General features: G+C 34.3%; 2 protein-coding genes and 1 pseudogene across 3 annotated transcripts; 2 read left to right on the forward strand and 1 right to left on the reverse strand.

Moving 5' to 3' along the window:
• The first annotated feature begins 5370 nt into the window (after nt 1-5370).
• Nucleotides 5371-7482, forward strand: LOC143624442 (uncharacterized). The gene has a single exon (XM_077095097.1). It carries the CDS (start codon nt 5371-5373, stop codon nt 7480-7482), a length of 2112 nt encoding a protein of 703 aa, XP_076951212.1.
• A 4589-nt stretch (nt 7483-12071) lies between these two features.
• On the forward strand, nt 12072-16131 carry LOC143624417 (reticulon-like protein B9; annotated as a pseudogene). Its single transcript, XR_013152108.1, has 5 exons — nt 12072-12279; nt 15289-15470; nt 15557-15686; nt 15784-15853; nt 15942-16131. The product of XR_013152108.1 is annotated as a reticulon-like protein B9 (transcript).
• A 1301-nt stretch (nt 16132-17432) lies between these two features.
• LOC143624468 (uncharacterized) lies at nt 17433-24501 on the reverse strand. The gene is made up of 9 exons (XM_077095112.1): nt 23946-24501; nt 22834-22911; nt 21365-21946; nt 21169-21271; nt 20973-21073; nt 19770-19944; nt 19520-19690; nt 17799-17899; nt 17433-17578 (listed from the first exon to the last, which is right to left on the reverse strand). Exons 1-9 carry the CDS (start codon nt 24252-24254, stop codon nt 17513-17515), a joined length of 1686 nt encoding a protein of 561 aa, XP_076951227.1. The 5' UTR covers nt 24255-24501; the 3' UTR covers nt 17433-17512.

Below are 24501 nucleotides of genomic sequence, written 5' to 3' on the forward strand. Positions count from 1 at the left end.
GTGAGACAATATATCAATATTCTAACGTTATAACTGTTTAATTTCTTGATGCGTCTTTGTAATATGGCAACCGTTTACTTTGAGTCAAGCTTAGCACATGCAATAATGTTTCCAAGTACATTTCGTTCACATAACGTATGGATTACTTTGTGGATATTTAAAAGTGAGACAATATATCAATATTCTAACATTATAACCGTCTAATTTCTTGATGCGTCTTTGTGATATGGAAACCGTTTACTTTGAGTCAAGCTTAGCACATGCAATAATGTTTCCAAGTAGACTATGTGTCTTTTGTATTTTTCCACATAAAGTTTTCTATTTTGTTTACCTAACGTGTGGAATACTTTACGGATATTTAGAACTGAGACAATATATCAATATTCTAACGTTTTAACCATTTAATTTTTTGATGTGTCTTCATGATATGGCAAAAGTTTGCTTTGAGTCAAGCTTAGCACAATAATATTTTGAATTAGACTAGGTAACGTTGGTATATTTTCACATAAAATTTTTTATTTTACTCATATAGCGTATGGAATATTTTCCGCATATTTAAAGTAGACTATGTATCTTTTGTAGTTTTTCACATAAAATTTTCTATTTTGTTCACATAACTTGTGGAACTTTACGGATATTTAGAAGTGAGACAATATGTCAATATTCTAACGTTTTAACCATTTAATTTTGTATGCGTCTTCATGATATGGCAACAGTTTGCTTTGAGTCAAGCTTAGCACAATAATATTTGGAATTAGACTAGGTAACGTTGGTATATTTTCACATAAATTTTTTTATTTTACTCACATAGTGTATGGAATACTTTTCGCATATTTAGAAGTACGACAATATATCAATATCCTAACGTTTCAACCATGTAATTCCTTGATGTGTCTTTCTGATATGGTAGCCGTTTACTTTGAGTCAAGCTTAGCACATTTAATAATGTTTTCAAGTAGACTATGCATCTTTTGTATTTTTTTACATAAAATTTTATATTTCGTTCACATAACGTATGGATTACTTTGTGGATATTTAAAAGTGAGACAATATATCAATATTCTAACGTTATAACTGTTTAATTTCTTGATGCGTCTTTGTAATATGGCAACCGTTTACTTTGAGTCAAGCTTAGCACATGCAATAATGTTTCCAAGTACATTTCGTTCACATAACGTATGGATTACTTTGTGGATATTTAAAAGTGAGACAATATATCAATATTCTAACATTATAACCGTCTAATTTCTTGATGCGTCTTTGTGATATGGAAACCGTTTACTTTGAGTCAAGCTTAGCACATGCAATAATGTTTCCAAGTAGACTATGTGTCTTTTGTATTTTTCCACATAAAGTTTTCTATTTTGTTTACCTAACGTGTGGAATACTTTACGGATATTTAGAACTGAGACAATATATCAATATTCTAACGTTTTAACCATTTAATTTTTTGATGTGTCTTCATGATATGGCAAAAGTTTGCTTTGAGTCAAGCTTAGCACAATAATATTTTGAATTAGACTAGGTAACGTTGGTATATTTTCACATAAAATTTTTTATTTTACTCATATAGCGTATGGAATATTTTTCGCATATTTAGAAGTGCGACAATATATCAATATCCTAACGTTTAAACCATTTAATTTCTTGATGTCTCTTTGTGATATGGCAACCGTTTTTTTAGTCAAGCGTAGCACATTCAATAATGTTTTCAACTAGACTATGCATCTTTTATACTTTTTCACATAAACTTTTATATTTCATTCATATAGTGTATGGATTACTTTGTGGATATTTAAAAGTGAGACAATATATCAATATTCTAACAATATAAAACGTTTAATTTATTGATGGGTCTTCATGATATGACAACCGTTTACTTTAAGTCAAGCTTAGCACAATGATGTTTTCCGTGAACTTTCAACCACATGTTAGGAAACCATTGACGGAGAAACACTGTTTTCAAATAGACTAGTCTACCGACTAATAATAGACAAATTGACATCTCTAATAGCAAACCTAAATAGTTTATTTGTGACAACCACCACCTCACTTTCTTAAAATTGATGTTTTCTCAACCAGACCCGAAATCGAACTAGCCGTCTTACTGTTGAACTGGTAGGAGCGATCGATCGGATATAGAAACCGGCGGATAACATCATAACTTTTATATATATATATAGGATGAGTATCAATACAGAACTGTTAAATTATTTAACAACTTAAAGGAACCCTTGAAAACTAACGTTTTTTATAAATTTTTTTGTATGTTAATATTCTTTGAGAATAGTTTTATCATTTTTTTATATCTATATTTACGATTATAATTTTAAAAATTAGTTTTTATACATATCTATGTTTTGTTTTACACCTATGTAAATTTGTTACTACATAAATTTTACATATATGTAAACTTGTGATTAATATATGTAATCAAAATTTTTTATATGAAATATGATAAAACTACTTTTAAATAATGTTAATATATAAAAAAATTAAAAAAATGGTTTGTTTGTTAAGGGTTCCTAAGAGTTCTTAATTTTTTTAGAGTTCTTAAATGATATCAACCCTATATATATATATATATATATAGAGAGAGAGAGAGAGAGAGAGAGATAGATTAAAAAGAAAACTCCAAAAAAGTGGGGAATACCATTCCCAACCCTTAAATCATTCCCCACATTCTTATGGTATACCCTCAATCACCTACATCACATCATGTTTGTAAGAGAAAAAAATCTCTTAAAAAAATAATAATTAAAAAATTTATAAAACCAAAAAAACGAAAAAAATAAAAAAAACCAAAATGTTTATCTAGCATTCCTCGTTCCAAAAAAATTAATAAAAAAATCTCGGTTTAGCCTTCGAGTTTAGTTTAACATTTAGAGATAAGTTTTTTTTTGTGGTGGGGCGGGGGGGGGGGGGGGGTAGGTTTTCCGAGTTGTGGGTTAGGTTTTTTTAGACGGGGGCTTTTCTTGTACACGTGATGGTGGAAAGCCATCCGGAAACAAAATGTATAGATATATTTTTGAAGGCTAAACCGAGATTATTTTTTTTTGGAATGAGGGATGCTAGATAAACATTTTGGTGTTTTTTACTTTTTTTATTTTTTCGTTTTATAATTTTTTTAAATTATTTTTTTGATTATCTTTTGGAGGGGTTTTTTTCCGTGTGATATTGGCATACCCAAACATCTATTTTGACACCCCCAATATGCTCCATATTGCCCAATATGGAGCATATTATGCCCCAAATCAGACACAAAAGTACATACACACATAGGCTAATATGCCTCATGTTGATCAATATGACCCATATTAGTGTCTAAATAGAAAAATGGGGTATCTCAATAGACAGAGCCTTTTTTTCCATTGCATAAATGATGTGGTGTAAGTGATTGAGGATGTGCCAAAAGGATGAGGAAATAATCTTAAGGTTGAGAAGAGTGTTCCCTAGTTTAGATTTATTCAAGTGCAATTACCAACCGGTATATCCCCTTTTTACGAATACGAGGGGCTCCTGGTACGATTTCTGGCAGACTTATATTTGGTGAAGAGTGAAAAATAATACCTAGAAACCCATTATAAACTAAACTAGGTAACTAGCCCTGCGCGTTACGTGGGGCAACTACGATGTCTGATCAAACTCGGTTTTGAAAGCCCTTCTTTTACATTGGCTGCATGATGTGTAGAACCATGCTCTCTTGAATTATGTTATTGACATAAAATCTGTTATTGAATGTATAGTAGGTTGTTAATTGTAACTTATTGGTCGGGTGGGAACTTCTTAGTTGTATAACTTCTTCAAAGAAACGAAAATAAATAAATTAAATTAAAAAGTATAAAAAATATCTCTTGTAACAAAATAATTAAGTTGGTTAGTTAAAATGGTTAGTTATCCAACTTCTTTTTTATCGTTGCGTGGTCAAGGATGGAGTGGTCTCTTTAAAATTGTGCTGGAAATCACAGCCTACATATGGTGTTGTGGTTATGGAGTTGATGGAATTACTTGAAAGATTGTACTATGTAAGACTTAATGGAAATGAAGACACTTGGGTTTGGGAAGGTGATGAAGCGGACTGCTTTACGGTTGCTTCTATGAAAAAGTTGTTATACAAGACGGTTTCCCCTCCTAAAAACCTATTTTGAATTGGAATAGATGGGTTCCTATGAAGGTTAATATGGTAGTGTGGCGGGCTTTACTCAATCGCCTGCCAACGAGCGATAATTAACTTGATAAAAAGGAATGCTATTGTGGGGCCGAATGTTTGCATATGTTGTTTAATGTCGGATGAGTCTGTTGGCAATTTATTAACTTGTTGTTATGTTACATCGGTGGTGTGGAGTAGCATCAGTTCTTGGTGCAATATTCCGCTGTTAGACGTGTCCTCGATTCAATAAACTTGTAGCCATGCCCTATAGGTACTGAAGAAGGAGAATAAGAGGCAAATGGTGTGGTCAATTATAATGGTGGCTTGTTGGTGTATTAGGAAAGCTCGGAACAAGGCGACTTTTGAAAATGAGCCCATTAGGATAAATGACATTCTCAGCAACATCAGAGCGCTAAGTTATTTATGGATAAAAAAATAGGTCGAAAAATGCGGATTTGGATTGGTCTAGGTGGAAATGTTTGGCTTTATAATTGTTTATGTTTTGCATTGTTTCCGTCCCTTGCTAGCTTCTCGTTAGGAGGGGATTGGCTTTGGTAATAGAAAGTTACAGTTCAAAAGAAAACGCTAATACCTTTTTTTGTCAAACCTATAAAAATATGATAAGAATACTTATTCAAATAAAGGAAAATAATTAAACTAAACAAAAAATATAAATAAAGATAAACCATAAACAAAGGATATGGATGACTGAATGGTACCTGGAATTAATTCGGTACCCATTTTTTGTGGTTTTGGGAATGCTTCGGTACTAATATTTTACGTATTTTTTTTACTGGCCTTGGTATCATACCAAGCATTCTCAGTACCGGTACTTAATTTTTGATGATTTTCAGCATCAATATTTTTGATACCGATAACAAGCCACCCTAGCAAGGGGTTATTCATAAAAATAATTTAAAAAGAAGAAAGAAAATCATATTGGAATGAGTGTAATATAGGACCTACACCACATGGGAAAAAAATAGCAACTTACTTTATTGCATAAAAAGTTATTAATGGAGACAAATTTATAAGAAAATTCAAAATAGTAGGGTAAAGCTTAGTCACTTGAGAGACCACGAAAGCAACATTCTCAACTTGTAAGCAAATACAATATCTTTGAACTTGTTTAAATATCTATATATATAACAAGCATGTTGCATCTTGCTCTACTAAATTAAGCACAATCTTCACTTTTTCCTTATCCTAGCTTAATCGTTATGGCTTATTCTGACGACTTCCCAACTCCAGCAACAGTTATGATGCCATGGGTGGGCTTGTATACTGCTGCAGCATCTTTGATATGCATACTTGCAATGGCAGCTGATACCATTCAAGCACTGTGGCAATGGAAGCTATGGTTTCCAAATAGATTTTTCACACTTAATGCTGCTACAATCACACTTATTGCAATAGCAATGAAACTACCGGTGGATCTAAGCACTGAACTTATGGGCACAAAGTATATAAGCATATTTTTCTTGGTCGCCATGTTAGCCAACCTTCTCCCTTCTTTAGGGCTTATGGGCGACAAAGAGCTGCTAACCAACATTGTGGCCTTGGCTATTCTCTTGATCACCATTTTTGTAAATATGGGGATCCAAAGTTATATGTTATTTATTGCATATTCCCCAATTCTCCCCTTCATTTGGCTGCCAATTTCTGTGGCTTTTACAATTTCAGCAACTAGAAAAAAGTTGGAATACAGATACAAGGAGTCGCAACAATTGGTTTCAAGTCATCAAGAGAAAATGTCTTCTTCTGAGGAACTCATACTCTATGTTAAAAAGTATTGGATGATGGCAGAAACTCATAACCCTCAGTTTGTAATTGCTTGCTCACCTGTTTCTTCTGCCTATGGGGTTATATGCTTAATCCTTGCTGTCTTTTCATGTATAAATTGGAGAGATGTCTTAATATACATAAAATCTTATTCCTATTATGAAAAAAAAACCGATTATAGGTGGTCAATCATGGTAATTCGTTTCGTGCAACTACTTGGGATTGTAGTAGGCAGTATTGCACCGGTTTTAAGATGTTTCACATCTATCGGTCATTATAGTCTTTCGACAGAATTAAGCAAGAACCACTTAAATGTGTTTCGAGTTGAAAAACACTGGGTCCAAGGGCTACAACAATGGAAGCGTAACCATGTTCATTCATATATTCCAGGACGTCATTTCAAAATAATTTTTCATTACGTAAAAAACACCTTTTTGAACTTTTGTATAGCACTTCATATTGTGATTCTTGTTATATGTAAAATAATATGTCTTGTTCCACGAATTTTTCTAATCTTACTCTCTTGTTGTTGGTATATCTTCGAGTCCATTCTGAAATGGCTTAAAAAGAAGGTAATCACGTCTGACGGCAATGCGATCTCAGAAATAGAAGAATATGCAAGATATGTTGTCCAGATTGAAGAGGAGGCAAAACTTTCAAATAGAATATTGAGAAACACGCTCAATTCTATAACGCAACTCCTTAATGCAGAGAAAGAACCGCGTAATCTTATTATGCTTTTAGATAAATCTAAAGGATTCATTGGAGTAGTGGAGTTCGACAATGACCTAGTCCAACCTTTATATCCGGAAGAAACCCACAATTGTTGGAGCCTCGTATTGGTAACATTGACATCAATTGCCATTGCACTTCCTAACATTACAAATGTTCATTTCAAAGGGCTTCTTGCCGGTACGAGAGAAGGCCTCCAAATAGTAAGACATATTGAAGAATGTCTCAATGCAGATGGTGAATTAGTAAATGCAATAAAATCGGCAAGACATGTGTGGGAAGATGTTAAAACATACCGCATGTGGTTACATATCGAACTTCGAAAGAAGGCTCGCGAAAGAAAAACATCAAAAGAGATCCTTGAATGTTTTGGTGATGAAGCTGAAAAGGTTATGAAAAAGTTCAAGGGTAGAAAAAAGTCACGCATAGATCATTCACCTTATAAGTTCGTACTTGCTAGCTCCATGTACAGAATCAGCAAGACTATATTGTTGCGCTTCAACGAACAAGAAATCTCTTTGAATGATGAAGAAATTTTTGAATGGCTATCAACCATCATTGCAGATGTTTTATTAGCTTGCTTTACCAACTTACCACGGGTCATACAAATGAAGTGTCACCACAATGCAATCGAGAAAAGGGGAGACAACATCCAAATTGCAGCTCAGCTTCTTGGTAAATCGAAAAAAATTCTTAAAATTCTCGAAGAACGTCCACTTCCTGATATAGATCAAGACTCAATGGCATACATTGATAAGTGGCGTGCAATACCCAAGAGCCACATACCTGATGGTGGTGCTTTTTCGAATGGGATATAACCAAGTTTTTCAAGTTTCTATTTAGTAACTATTTTATTTTATATATCTCTAGAATAATCCTAGTTGTAATAGTTGCTTATGTATTATATCATTACTATGGTTGTTATTATATTAACTTTTTTTCAGAAAACATTCAGGTAGTTTTTGTACTATTAGCCGATGTGTATGTATAGGCAATAAGAAGGTCAAATCCTTGCAGATATACATGTTTATAATAATAAAAAGGATCATCGACTCAATACCAGATATTGCGGAATATTAATGGTACTTTAACTCATGGGCTACACATTAACAATTAGTCCTTGGTCACATCATTGGTGTCTAATTACATTGAAGCCATTTGGGCCGGTTTTCGTGATGTGTATAGGATGATCTACTTCGGGTATTTCGTATATTTGGGTTACAACCTACTTTCTTGGTCCACAAAACAGCAAACCGATCATATCCCGTTCCAGGGCCAAGGCACCGGGGGTTGTAAACGTTGTCTCCGAAACGTGTTGGTTACGTAACCTTTTATTGGAACTCCATCATCCAACTCGTGTGATTTTGGTTTATTGTGTAATATAAGTGTCATCTATCTTTCTTGCAACCCGGTTTTCAACACCATCTTTCCTTATTCCAAACTTCAAATTAGCCTTGGATCGGATTATGTGTTTCTAGTTATGTTTGGTTTTATTGGGTCATAATTTGATGTATATCCAACTGGGATCGAACCCTAATCAGTTCATTTGACACGGGATTAAGTGATGAACCCGTTGGTTGAATACTATAAGAAAATTGTCTTGATTGGGTCGCCCCTATCTCGACCACAATTGTGATCACTACAGAACACTTTTACCAACCACATGCACTCGGAGAAGGGTTTGGCCAGATTCACTTGTGACAAACCCTTTACCGGCCACATGTGATCAGGATAGATTTAGCGGGAAATTTGGTCCCTCGTGAAAATTTATCCTTACCGCACGTGGTAAAAAAAATTACATATATTTTATTTTTGAACTTTTTTAATCCTTATCTGTATGCACCTTACAACACCATCCAGACCACATGTGATCGGGAGGTTGTTGTAACACCTCAATCCAGAATGAGTTTACGTATCACAACGTACGGAGGTATACATAGACAGAAGACATAATTTCACAAGATCATCAATCCTCATAAGCTTCCTAAAGTTTAGTTCACCCTCTCCATCCCTCCCAAAGTGACTTGTTAACCTGCTTGAGGGAAAAGTTTACGGAATGAGCCGAATGCCCGGTACGGATAAAAGGCTCAAGTAACAATGCAATAAATAACTACAAATATAACAAGATGAAGATAAAGAGATAAAGTAATATAAATGATACAATATGCAAACCAATAAAGTAAATCGTATCATACGGATAATACACATGAGCCGAAAACATATAACATACTAGTGGGGCTACATAGTCATGCAAAACTATGCACCCAAAATAGTGCAATGGGGTGTTGGCATACACTCAACCATCCATGAGCATCATACATATCCATATAACCTAGGATCGATCCATACGCCTCCTAATAGTTGTGGGCCACACTTGCCCTTAAGAGACGCCGTGAACTAATCTCTCCGTCACGGAAGGAGCACACAACATCGATGCCACAATGTCGTGCCTGTGGGACACTCCACAAAAAGCGTAGAACTCAGGTTACTAGAGTACAACCAATTCCAAGTAACAAATATATAAGTCCAGCAAATGCAGGTAGCACACTCAAAGTACAAACAGTATCAACAAATCTATAAAGTGTAATAAGTAACGGAACATGCGATATTAAGTACAAACTAAAAAAAATTATCGCATGCGTACGATATCAATCTATATTTTGAGTCCAAACGACCATAACCGGACCTTGAAGCGAAATAAATTAGATCCGATTAATATTCCAAAGACGTTTAGGAATTCCAAAAGAATGCGAAACGTCAACGGGGTTTTAACCATCGAACATGAAAATAATAAGTGGAGAGGTAAAAATCTGTACGTTGTGGCGAGTTGTGTAGTAGTGAAAACTCCTTTATAACGGTTGTACAACCTACATAGTATTTATATTACCCATTAGATTTGGTATAAACACTGTTCACGTTGGTTTAGCTATCTTATGTTTGTGATTTCATAATCTTGATATTTATGTATAACGCTTTTCTTGAATTCTTATTACAACTGGTAAGATTTTATTCCACATGTTTCAAGTAAATAGGTTTTAATTCTTTGAAACTTCATCTTATGATAGTAGTTTGAGAAATATATCTATATACCAGGATTTTATAAAACTAATTAATATATAAACATGCATATTTGTTACAGTATATTTTGCTTAATATATATTTAACACCATCGTTTCTCTATAAACACATAAATTTGTGAGATTATAACAATTCCTACGTATTTTGTAATAGTTTGTTGAGCTTGTTAATTTAATATATGACCATTGGTCCAATAATAAATGAAGTTGGCTAAATGTGTTGTTGAGTAATAGAAATATAGGGTAGAGATATTGTACGCTAATGTCTTAACGAACGAGAGGTACGCGAGACATTCAAAGGCAAAAATCTAAAACGCTCACAAAAACTTAAACGCTCAGCCAAAAACCTAAAACGCTCAAAAAACGGTCTTCGTGAAAAAGTAAAAAAACTGATCGATTAACGATCCAAAACTTTTTTTTCGGTTAACCAATGATTAATTGGATATGTATTGACGATTACGAGATGTTGGGATGTGATTTCATGAATTGATTCATGAAAAACGAGATTCGCTTACGTTAATGTACGTTAAGGATTAGTGTATTAGATCTTTTCACTAGAAATATATAACAACTTTAAATGGATATTTCAAGTGTTTTTCCCTAACCAATAAAAATAAAAATCTATATATATATATATATATATATATATATATATATATATATATATATATATATATATATATATATATATATTCATTGATATTTATCTTCACAATTATCTTAATTCATATATTTAATCTGAGGAGGTTTAACGTACAATAATAGGTTATCGTACATTAGGTACGCGAGACCCTGCATCACCAGATCCTAATTGCAATTAAAACTACGCGGTGGCATAATTGTAATTAAATTAAAAAAAATACTTCTCGCACAACATATCGTCATTTGCTGCAAGCCTTCAACCATAATCAAATCATCCACAAAACTAAAGCATAATCAAAATCGATAAACCCATTATCGCTATATTTAATAATCTTCAAATTGATCAAAAATTGTTGATTTAATCAATAGAATTGATGTGTAGGAGGCTTTAGAATCATCAATCGATTATGAAATTGCATAATAATACACTTAATTGAGCTATTATTAGGGTTCATGTTTAAACGTTCTGCCCAAAAACTTTAAACGTTCTGGACTTTTTGTACAGAACTTCTAAACTTTTTGTACAGAACTTCTAAATTTTTTGTCTAGAACTTCTAAAGTAAAAAGTTTAGACCAAAATGAAGAAAAAGTTTAAACGTTCTGACCAAAAATGAACAAAAAGTTTAAACGTTTAACTAATACGTTCTGATCAAAACTACAAATTTAAAAGTTCTGACCAAAACGAACACATTTAAATGTTCAAGTTTAGATGTTCTGTACCAAAACTTTAGAAGTTCTAACAAAAGGTTTAGAAGTTCTATACAAAAAACTTTAGAAGTTCTATACAAAAACTTTATACGTTCTGTTTAAACGTATTATACGTTCTATTTAAACGTTCAGAACAAAAATCAATTAAACTTTAAAAGTTCAGTACAAAAAGTTTATACAATTTATTTATACGTTTTAGGTTAATGTTAATACGTTCAATGTTAAAACCCAGAACTCAAACTCAAAATTGATAACTGAAACTTCAAATTGATGATTAATTGGATCAATTTCAAAGTTTAATTGATCAATTAGTTCATCAATTTCAATTTCAATTGATCAATTTGATAAACTAACATGTGAACAACTCGTGACAGAGGAAGATGGGGTTCACGACGGTAACGTCGATGGTCGCGACGGAGAATACAATCGTTGGACGGTGACGAATTGATGAACGGTGATAGTGAAGGCGGACGGAATCGATGGGAGCAGTGGATCATAGTTGATGAAATTTACAATATTGCCATCGCGTGATTTTGAAATCAACAGTGTAGGAACTCGCGTACGTAATGTACGATTAGGAATTATTGCATTGGATCTTTTATCTATTTAATCTTATGTTCGTCTATTTAGTTGTTTGTAATCAATGCGTTTTTTTTATAATTAGTATATACTTTAAAAATATATCATTATTAAAAAGCTAGATGTATTTAATAAAAAAGAAATGTGAGAAAGAAATAGTGAGAAAGGATATAGAGATGACCGTTAACAAAAGAGATCCTTATTTATTAGATATTATTTATATTTATTAGATGATATAGATAGGTGTAGGATCATAGGTTAATGTAAAAATATAAAAATGAATTGTTAAGGAAAAAAACATATAGTCGATTTATTAGCTTTGGTCATGTTGTTGTGAAGAGGAAAGTCATCACAAAGTCATACCTTTCTTCCAACCTTTAAGATTTCTTGAATGCAAAGCTTAGAACCCTTAGCTTGATTATATAACCTATGAATCTTTCTTCAAATCCAAACTAAACACAAACACATAAACACCGGAACCAACGTTTTGTCTGGTCGTGACTAACATGCCGATATATACATCTTCTGACAGCGACGATCATAACCATGTAAGCGGTAAATTGTTTGGACGTGAAAGATCGTTGCATGCCGCACTTGGAGGAGGACAAGGTAATGAAGAAAAATGTGACAATCGTCAATTTCAGGTTAACTCCGTTAACTCAACTCCGTCAATTCAAACTTAAGATCACTGAATCTATAACGCACACCTCATTACATTTAAACTAGGGTTTAAATGACGCTTAACACTTACTACATGTGTAGTCTTTCGGGAATTGCACCGAAACGCAAACGAGTTGACGCAAACGATTGGTGAATAAACGAAAAACGTCAAAACAGTAATTATGTGATAATTATGTGTTAGACTTATGTGTTGTGTGATAACATCGTTACAAACACTAACTCAAGATGTAAACAAGTTAGTTTAAGCTAGATAAGTAATACTTAGAAGTGGAGGGGCCAAAGTGTAACATATTATTATTTATAATATGTTAACCCTAACTCTTTCCTCCTCCCCACACAATCCCGATCGGACCCCCTCCCCTTGGCTCCCTTGGCTGCCGCCATTCACACACACACATACAACCAAGATTTCAAGCTTTTGATTGAAGATTAAGGTGCTAGGAAGGTATAAACGACTATCCTATGCATCCTTTATACTTAATTTCGATGTTTAATGGGTTAATTGAAAACCCTAGGGGCCGATTTATGTGTGTATGTAGTTCATATGATTGTTGTTGATTTGATGATGATTTGATAACTAGAATGGATATTGTTATATGTTAATTGCTTGTGTCTTTGATTTGAGTTCAAACAAAAACCCTAATCATGTATGTAATGTGTAATTGATGTGCATGGATAGTGATTATGGACTCTAGAGTGTTATATGAATGAATGATGGTCCATAGATAGTTAATATGTTGAGTTTGGATGCAAACAGTTTCTGGACAGATTGTGTTATTGATGTTTAATTGACTGTAACGAGGTGTAAATGTGAAAATTGGTTAAGATTATTAATACTACAGTAAACTAGGTTGAGTCTAGTTTCTAAAGAATATAAATTTGCAATTTTTGGACGTGTAAAAGTTAACTTTTATGATTTTACAAAAACGTTGTGCAAAGCTGAGTTGTTAGACCTGCTGTTAGGTTGTTATGTAAATATTATATCTCATGAACTACGAGACCAATTGGGTTGGTTCCACTTCTGGAAGTTGACTTATTGAGTTAGGAACCTAACCCAAGTGGTCTTGCATTTATTGGATTTTTCGTTTAACGGGAATTTCAAATAACATTCTGTTGCGCATGAATTTGACTGTTATGAGTTTGCTGTAATGATTTGATGATTGTGAGAAACCTATGTGGAATAAAAATATAATAAAATATGTTCTGGAAACCTAAGACATATATGCTTTTGTGATGATTTTTGGTAAATTAATTGTGATGCTATGATCGGTGGGATAGACTAGTTTTTCAAGTAGAATTCTGTCGTTAAGAAACTAGTTGCTGAGTTTTGTGAAAGTTGCATGAAACAACGTGATTGCTAATTTATTATCGTGTTTTGACCAAAATGCCCTTGCGGGGAATAATTGCTAATTGATTGTCATGATTTGACCAAATTGCCCTCGTGGGGAATAATTGCTAGTTAATTGTTATGTGTTGACCAAATTGCCCTTACGGGGAGTAATTGCTAGTGATGTACATTATGAATACATGACACGTAAATAATTGCTTACACATGTAACGTATCACAAATACACTTGTTAAAGTCACACACGATTCACAAACGAAACACGAAACATGTTGTGTGCATAGGTATTATGTGTCGGGTCTAGAGACTCGAAAATATTCCGACACTTAGAAAAATCTCTTTGTTGTTTTAGAACGCTAGAGAGAGTTTTTCTGTGACGCGCATCTTGGTGAATTATTTTGGGAATACTTCGCAAACAGTGAGTTTCACTTTCCCCTTTTAAACTTTTTAAACGCTTTTCACTTGGGGGAGATAACATACTCCGAAAACGCATTTAAGATTTTGTTAATATAGATTATATATCACTTGTAAAGACTAAGTGGCAAACGCAATAACTAAAGTCCTTCATTCACATCGAACCGTTTAATATTGGATAATAGCGAGTCATTGTTGAGTAGTACTACTGGGTTTGACAAACCCCACCCAACGCTAAACTCGACTGGAGGTCGAGTGGGTGTAATCTTGGCTAAACACATACCATGGTCGGGATAGACCTGGTGGCAAGGCAAATGATAAACAGTCAGCTTCGGTGTCGAACACTTAGTGATACTTGTTTTATAGGCTAGCTACCTATAGATATATAATTGACATAACACTATCTGGTAACGCAAAACGCTGTAACGCAAAACGCTTAACGCAAAACGCTGAACGCAAACGCTAAACGCTTTATTTTATATAAACTTGTGAACTCACCAACCTTGTGTTGACACTTTTAGTATGTTATTCTCAGGTAGCCGAGGCGGGCGCGCGGTTTAGAAACATGCATTGCTTGAAACACTTTTAATTATGCAAACTTATTTTAAACTGTTATCATTGGGTTTTAAGTCGTCCTGCGTGACGCAACATTGGTTTCTATGGTTTTTACGCTTCCGCATTTAATTACTCGTAAACGTTTTCATGGTTTTGAAACTTTGTTTTATGGTTTGATTATAACTAATGAATCCGATCCTGTTAGTTCACACCCTCTGACGGTAAAATTCCGTTAGTGGATTTTGAGGGTGTGACAAAAAAACATCTCATTGTCACCATTACATAACAAACATATTTTCGCTTTTATTATTTTATTTTTATTGGATGCGGATAATTTGTATAGTGTTATCAAGTTATGTAAAAAAAAAGTTGATATCTATTTATATAAATTTATAGAAACTGGAAACATATATGATGTGTAGCAAACTTGTGATGGATTTGTAACCGAAAAATAGGTTGCAAATTCGGTCATAAAATTTTTTATCACAAATTTGGAGACGGATTCAGTTGCTAAAACCGATCACAATATAGATTAACGATGACGTGATTTTGGCTGAGAAATACTCACTTGTGTAGCAATATGTTACACTTTTTACTGACACGAGACTGAATGTATATTGTAGTTGCGGACATTCTTCTATGGAGAAATAAAAGCGTGTCCGCTGCACTTCTGTTAGGGTTTACAATGATATGGTTTCTCTTTGAGGTGCTCTGAGTACAACTTTGTTTCTCTTGTTTGTCACATCACGATCCTTGTCATGTTGATGGTCTTCGTCACATATACCGCGGCAAAATTCACCGATTGGTAATGTTATTAACCACATATACTTAATTCTATACACCAAAACCTTTATGATTTAATTCAACATATCTTAATATAATTTCTACCAGGGATCTTCCCGATATTCACCAGATAACGATCCAAGAAACCTCTTTCAGATGGTTGTATCGGAAACTAAACTATGTTTTACTTCGGTTTTATGAGATCTCGAGTGGGGAAAACTTTATCGAGTTGTTCTTGGTAAGTACATTTATATGTACACATATCTATAGAAATTGATTCCGTTTACATTAAGCTTATTTTCGTTGATTTTATATAAAATGTGATTATGTTATAGGTGATTGGGGCATTGTGGATGACTTCGGTTATTGGAAACCATTTCAGCTCGTTGAATCTTTTGTTCTTCTGTAAGTGTCGGTTTTGACTTTTGAGGTTTGAAACATACGTTATACGTTAGAAGTTGATCTTATGATAGAACGGTTTCTTTGAATGTAGGTGCTATATGTCTTGGGACTTTACCGGCATTGTACGAAGAGTATGAGAAGGAGATCGATAGTATGAGAAGGAGATCGATCATCTTATTAGCAAAGGACGGAAAGACGCGATGAAGATGTTTAAGAGATTTGATGCTGAAGTGTTGAAAAAGATCCCAAGAGGTGGTGTGAAGGAAAAGAAACGCAAATAAGTGTTATTGTAATGTTATATATCAAGATTGACATGTAAATAGAAGTGCATGACATAAGTTACATAAAAATTTGTAAATGTTACATGTTACATACATAATAAAATATAAACTGATTGACATGATTAACATTTTAATTGATAAAATATGATCTATGCGTTTGTACCAATATATTTAAGATCACAATTATCACGCATAAACTGAGTCCTATTCTAAGTTTCAAATCGGACCCGTCGTTAGTTAATGATGACAAACGAACCGGATGGGGTATGCTATTCGGTAGTGGGACCGTGCATGATTTAATTTGTAAAAAAATTACATATAAAATGGGTATGATATTAGATGATACCTGACTCAATTACCTGAAACATACATACTCGTTTACTCAAACCATACCGTAGACGGTTTTTGTTTAATTTTTTCTGTAATTGGGTAATAAAAGAAATCTAATGTTCCAATAACTTTCAGTTTTCATATTTTTAATGTATAGGGTAATAAAATTATATAAAATTTAGAAATAAATTTCAACAGAATACAATGTATACCCAACAGATTTCGGGTATAGAACACGATTTCAAAATTGAGTATGGAACTGTAATTACACAAGCGTCTCTGACCCAGCCAGGTGCCAACCGATGTACCAATTGAGTAGGGAACCACAATTACTAATGCATGTCCCTAACCCGGCCTGGTGCCGACCGACACGCCAATTGAGTAGGGAACCATGATTACTTATACACGTCCCTAACTCGTCTAGGTGCCAACCCTACACACTGTTAAACGATCAAACCTTGAAAACAAAACGAACATGATTTTAAAAATTGAGTATGGAAATGTAATTACACACGCGTCCCTAACCCAGCCAGGTACCAACCAACATACCAATTGAGTAGGGAACCATGATTACTCATACACGCCCCTAACCCGGTCAGGTGCCAACCTAGGGAACCATGGTTACTCATACGCGTCCCTAACCCGGTCGGGTGCCAACCCTATGCACCGTTAAACCATCAAACCTTGAAAACGAAACAATGTTTCGAACTGTTTGGATCTAAAACCGACAACCTGCTTCGGACCTTCAGTCAGCAACGCTTTTAACGCCCCTAATATGCTTGTTTGTTCTTCAGACGCATGTGAATATTTGTACCAATATTTTTTTATACTTACACAAAATAGACATACTAAGCAATCCTGATATAGATTTTAGAGATAGACCCCGGGAAACAAATATTGTAGTTCGATACATAAGGCGAATAATGCATTAACCGAAATAAGTAATATAATACAACAATAAATTTAAAAAAAACACACTCAAATGGTTTTATACAACACCTTACTATTACATTAATTTAAAGGCTATCTACATTACTTCATAAATACATAATCATTTCTGCCTCTGGTCATGGCCACTTAAAAATTCTATTACACAGGGATATACTTCATCCACAGCCTGCATTTAAACCATTAAGAGTAGTTTATATAACTGTATTTTATTTTTATAACTTTCAAAATATAACGTTTTGTTTTATATATAAACTGTGAACACAGCCCGTTTAACAGTTGCAGAGATGGTTATTTAAAATCCAAATATCATATCCTTGATTGCAATTTGTTATAGTTAAGTATCTAGTTTTATTTATTTGAAAAGGCGAGAAGGTTAGAAGAAATACCAGTCGGCCCCCAACTAGATCGTAATGAGCATAATGCGGACCATCCGGTTCACCAAAAACTTTATAGGTAACCAAATTCTCAGGAATCAGCTTTGCTGTTTCTGCTCATTCAAATCAAAATAACAAAGTATTGTCAAAAGAACCTAACATTTCTATACATCTAGGGTGTAATATGTGTAAACGAGCCCAGCCACTATGAGCTACGAGATCAGCTTGTTGAAAGTTCTAACTAGGGGTGTTCAGTATTCGAATCGGACTCGAATAACTCGAAATTCGATTCGGCTCGCATTCGAATTTGACGGTTCGAATTCGATTTTCAGTCATTCGAATTCGATTCGGTTCGAACTCGATTTTAGTAATCGAATTTCGAATCGAATACGAATTTATAATCATAAATTCGTATTCGATTCGAAATTCGAATTAAAATTATACATTTTATTTTATTATATATATACATACTTATGAAAAGATAAACTATATAAATCTTTTAAGTTAGAGATAAAAATAAAAAGTTTATCGTTTTGGTTAATAATTAATGTAATTAACATCACCATTTTGAATATTTAGAGTGTGATAACTTTAAATGATTTATTTATTTTATAGAGTTGTACTTTTTCTTGTTAAAAAACTCAAATTTATAGTGGTTTTAAAAGTGAATTATATTTTTTTAACTGAATTCGAATCAATTCGAATTCGATTCGAACTTCATTTTCGAATCAAATCGAATTTCGAATTAGCTTTTCTAAATTCGAATCGAATCGAATTTGTCAAATCTATTTCGAATTCGAATCGAATTCGAATCCAGCTTTAAAATTTCAAAATTCGAATAATTCGATTCGAATATTCGAAATTCGATTCGTTGAACACCCCTAGTTCTAACCGTGCTGAGCTTAAACAAGTCTGAGCAGGAACTCGAACCTAAAGTAGATTCATATATCAAGCTTGTGAGCTACTCGAGATCGGCTCGCTAATGACTCGAACCAATCCATGCTTAAACGAGCTCAAGCCTGAAAATAAGCTTGTTTTATAAACAAGCCTGAACCCGAGTGTCACTTATTGAGCTCAAGCCGACTCAAGAGCCTAAACAACCATGTTATTTATATAATTTTTACTATTACATTATATATATAATAATTATTAATATATAAGAATAAGATTATAGGGGAGGGTTATTCTAAAAAGAAGTTGTTTCCTAGGAAGACTAGGAATAAATCATAGCCATTGGATCATGTTAATCAATGGTTGAGATGTAAAATTACCAATAACCAACATAGTTTCCTAGAATTACTCTTTAATCACTATAACCGACATAGTTTCCTAGAATTGTTCTTTCATCATAGTTTGTAATGCCTAATGTCAAAAAATTGTTGGTTCTTACCATTCCTAGGAAACTCCTTATTCTTATTTGAACCCTTAAGATTATAATAATACATATATGTAATGTAAAAAAGTAGAGATAAAACTTATAAAAAAATATATTTATAAATAACACTAATCAACTTATAAATAATATACGAGCCGAGCTCGGGCTTGAAAAACGACTCATGACGCAACCTCGAGCTTTAAGAACAAACCAAGCTGGAGCTCTCATAAGTTAAACGAGCTCGAGCTTGGGCTCGGCTCATTTACACCCCCTAGGCCCTATCTGGCTAGGCTTGTTTACACCCTAAACTACATTCTAGAAGGTTTCAAATTTAAAAAAAAATTAATGCAATATATACCTTGTACGGCTTCCGGGGGACATATTGCATCTCGATCACCCGCAATAGCCAAAACCGGGACATTGATTTTATTAATATGATCTTGGTAGAAAAACGTCCCGCTTCTGTCACATAAACCACGTTCTCTAAAAGCCGATGCTAGCTGTAACAAGAGTTTAGCAGGAATTGTGCCTGCATCAAGTTTAAACTCATGTCGTCAACATGAAACCCGTATAAAAGAACGTGAAACACGCGTTCATTCGGTACTTACAAAAGTTGTTCAGAACCAGTTTTTTTAATAAATCTGGATGCATCATATCTCGTGCTGATATCATATTATTTAGCCATGATAATACATAAGGAGGACGGGATGTAAGAGGATAAGCAGCTGTTAGCATTGCCCCTAAAGGAACAATAGGCACATTTAGGATTTGTGCCGGATCAACCTGCAAACGATAATTAGATAAATAGCAATTTTACTACAGTTTATTAGCCAGACAGAAGCGTTTGCAAGCTAATCAAGGTCGGCTAGTTAAAGGCTCAAATCGAGCCGAGTTCAAAAATCTTGAGTCTGGACTCAAACGTAAATTTGACAACTTATATAAATATAATAATAACTATAATGATACATAACTACATAAGAAATATCATTATATGTATTATTAGGATAAAAATAACCAGGTGTCATATATTGTTCTCTATAAAAAAATCATAACTAGAAATATATAAAATCTAATTATACACGTGTATAAGTTAATAACTAACAAACACTAAATGAGCCTTCTTGAGCATGAACAATAACTCACGAGCAGAGCTCAAGCTTTAGACAGAGAGCTCTGAACAAGCCAACACCTGGCTCGGTTAAACCCGGCTTGTTTTAGGGGTGTGCGCATGGTTCAGTTGGGTCAGTTCTTGGCCCAAAACAGTAACCATAACCGTCGGTTAACTAAAGAATGACAACCGATAGGTTATGACTAATCGGTTTTACATGTTGATTTCGGTTCAGTTATGGTTCAGTTAATGTGAACTAGACCTGGTCATAAAATGTTTGGGCCTACCGCCTACCTGACCAAAATAGACCAAAACAATGTATTTGGGCCTAAAAGTTTGGGCTCGAAAACTTTTAACCACTTAATAATTTGCTATTAGACATTTCGCTTGAACAATATGAGCTTTACCATTTGACATTTGAAAAAATTTTACTATTTCTTAGGTTACGGATCGGTTAAAGTAGTGGGTCAGGTTGGTTAACCGTGGTTTACTAAATCGTGGGACGGTTCAGTTTTGTCAGTTATGGAAATACGAATAACCATAAACGATCCGCTAATATCAATTTTAAAAAAAAGGTCAAAACCAACCCAGCGGATTTTGGACAGGTTTAATTAACTCAGTTATGGGTCGGTTAATTCGGTTTTATGCACATCCCTAGCTCGTTTACACCCCTAGCTCCAAATAACTCCAAAAATTTTCTTACAAGTGGTAGGAGTAACTTGAGTGATGATTTTGAAGACGTGTAGTCGAGTGATGATGCCAGAGTAACAACGGCTGCCAAACCGGGATCCCGTCCTTCATAACCTTAATCATTAAAGACTTAAAGTATTACGAACTAAGTATTATTTCATAATTCAGTTTCTTTTAATTAAATAAAAAAATGGGATTTGAAACTTTACCATATCGCGATAGTATTGAATATAGTAAAATTCCACCCATGGAGTGTCCAATCGCAACCAATTTACCATCTTCGGGTTGAGTATGAGCCTTTATATATTCCATCTATTTGTTTATAAGATTATTATATCTTTATTTGATGATCTGTAAAGAATATAAAATATAAAAACTAGACAAAATTAAAACATGTCACCTCACCGCAGCAGGAACGTCTTCTTCAAGATAATGATCAAAATCCCAATCAAACTTGACAATCATATCCAACTGCTTCTGGAAATCTTCCATAGTTGTGGTCAAGCGTTCTTGCAGGTCAAACAACGGAGGTGAAACCGAACGTTGACCTTCTTCAATAACATTAATCAGCTTTTGACTCAAATCCCGTATTTGGTTCACAACACCAGAGTCTTGTCTTACTTCTAACAAACCTAGAATGTTCTTCTTTATGTCATTAAACCGTTCTGCTAGAAAAGAACCTCCTACCAAGCCAGATACTCTATCTGATAGCGTTATTAGAGTTTCAGTTAACTTGTTTACAAGTACTGATTCCTCAAATACAGTTGGTAATACGGTTAGTTGTTGGTTAGTTTCGTTATTGTTTGAAGATTGTGAAGTAACAGCTTCTGCTCCAGATAAAGAAACAGCTTCCATTTGATTAGATATTTCATGAGCTGATTGTTCAATCTCTTTGAGATTTGTAGCTTGTGTGCTTAAACCAGCTCCTCTAACCTCAAGAATCCAGGTGTCAAATCCTTGATCACACATATGCCGAGCAAATGAAGACTGCAAAATTTTATACAGTTTTAAAGACCAATTTATTTGCGAATGTTGAAATCATAAACCCTGGATTGTGAATGCTGCATCATCCAAAAATTCACAACTGCTATAGCACTAGGGATGCAAACAAGCCGAGCCGCTCGAGATCGAATCGATAAAAAGCTTGAAATGAGCTGAGCTTTTTCAAGCTTGAACCGAGCCCGAGCCTCAAATAAAGCTCTAGTTATCGAGCTCGAGCCTTGTATGGGAAGCTTGTTCGTTGGGCCTTAACAAGCCCGTGAATTTTTAAGTTTTACCTCTTTTGGACGTCTATGTATTCATTTCACACTGCACAGCCGAGCACGAGCCAAGCTTGAGCTCGTTTAAGGTATTGCACGAGCTCAAGCCAAGCTTAACCCCGTTTAAGGTTTTCCTCAAAACATATAAAATTGATTAAAAACGTATATAATTTAATTAATAAATAATAAACAAGCCGAGCCTGGGGCTGGGCCTAGCCCTAGTTTTAACAAACGACGCATGAGTGAAGCTCGAGCTTTTGAAAAAGAGCTTGAAACGAGCCAAGCTCGAGCTCTTGTAAGTCAAAATGAGCCGAGCTCGAGCCTAGTCAGCTCAGGCTCGGCTCGTTTACACCCCTAGCTTTTATTCGTAAACCATAGATTGTGAATGTTGAGCACCAGATGACTTGTTTTGAGGTTAAAATCCTTAATTCTTATTGAAATGTTGAAGCTAACTTCTAAAATTCATACAAATTGGTTACTTAATCACACAGGCATGAATCAAGATTGATGAGAAATTAAAAAAAGCAAAACTCGATGATCATATGTGCAAACTCATCAACAACAGTACACACTAATCGATAGGTAAAGAGGAACATGATAGAAAAACGAACTCACCTCAGGTGAGAGATCATATCCGATCGCATTCGTTCCAACGCCTGATAACAGCAACAACGGATGCTTTCTCCGTACAGCCTGAAATCAAACAATTAAAGCAACAAACCAGATCCACACATTCCGATCAACAAACATGCAAAATTAAACAAAATCAAAAGCAATAGCAATACACAACTGAACTTCAACTCCATTAACAAATCACCTGAAATCAAACACTTCAAGTAACAAATCAAACGGATCCACACGGTCCAATCAACAAACACGCAAAAAAAACCTAAATCAAAATCAATAGTTCTATACACAACCAAACTTCATCTCCGTTAACAAATTACATAAAATCAAACATTTCGAGTAACAAAAGTAAACAGATCCACGTATTAATCAACAAACATGCAAAAAAAAAAAAAACCTAAATCACGAGCAATACACAACTGAATTTCATCTCAGTTAACAATTTACCTACAAAATCAAGCATTTCTACCTCTACTAACACATCAAACGGATCCACACATTCCAATCATAAAACATGTAACAAAATATCAAAATCAATACATAAGGAACTTCATCTCAGTTAACAAATTACCTGAAATCAAACACTCTACTAACAAATTAAATAAATCCACACAGTCCGATCAACATTCATGCAAAATAGCCTAAAATCAAAACCAATACACAACTGACTTCCATCTCAGTCAACAAATCTCCTGAAATCAAGCACTTCTACCAACAAATCAATCAAATCCACACATTCCGATCAACAAACATGCATAATAAACCTAAATCAAATTAATCGAAACCAATACACAACTAAATTCAATCTCCGTCAACAAAAAAACCTAAAATCAAAAGCAACACACATGTGAACTTCATCTCAGTTAACAAATCACCTGAAATCAAACACTTCTACTAACGTATCAAGCAAATCCACACATTCCGATCAACAAACACGCAAAATAAACCTAAATCAAAACCAATACACAACTAAATTCAATCTCCGTCAACAAACTACCTGAAATTAAACATTTCAACTAACAAATTAATCAACAAACATGGATAATAAACCTAAATCAAAATCAATACACAATTAAATTCAATCTCCGTCAGCAAACTACCTTCGGACTCGGACAATACCGCCACAACGCCAGCCTCCAATCCGAATTCTCAACCGAAACATAATGCAACTCATCCGCCGTACATATCGGCGGCTTATTCACAACCTTCTCACCGTTAATCGGACTCTCGTTCGTTTCATCCGAAGAGAACGCCCTAACGAGTGACGTCATCCGGATCGACGGCACCGGTCGCCGGAGCTGAACGCCGAGGCAGCGGCGGAGGAAGCTGAACGATGACGGTGATGACGTCATTGAGAGCCGTGGTTGAGGTAACTGTAATCGGTGGTAAATTGTTGCTGACGTGGCCATTATTGGATATTATTATTATTATTATTATTATTAATGATGATGAGATGTATGTTTATGAAAGTTGCGTGTCATGGAGTCAAAGGAGTAGTTGTGGCGGTATAATAATAAGTTAAGTTATGAGGATGATGATGACGTGTTTCAGGCTGGTGGTGACATTATTATTATTTATTAATCTGCACGTGACAGAATCACGTTGTGAAGGAACATATACCAAACTACATAATTGACCGGTTAAACGGATAGGAAG

The sequence above is a fragment of the Bidens hawaiensis genome, unplaced genomic scaffold, assembly GCF_021521415.1.
Source record: "Bidens hawaiensis isolate Kalapana, Puna unplaced genomic scaffold, B.hawaiensis_p1.1 tig00003781_1, whole genome shotgun sequence".
NCBI lineage: Eukaryota > Viridiplantae > Streptophyta > Magnoliopsida > Asterales > Asteraceae > Bidens > Bidens hawaiensis.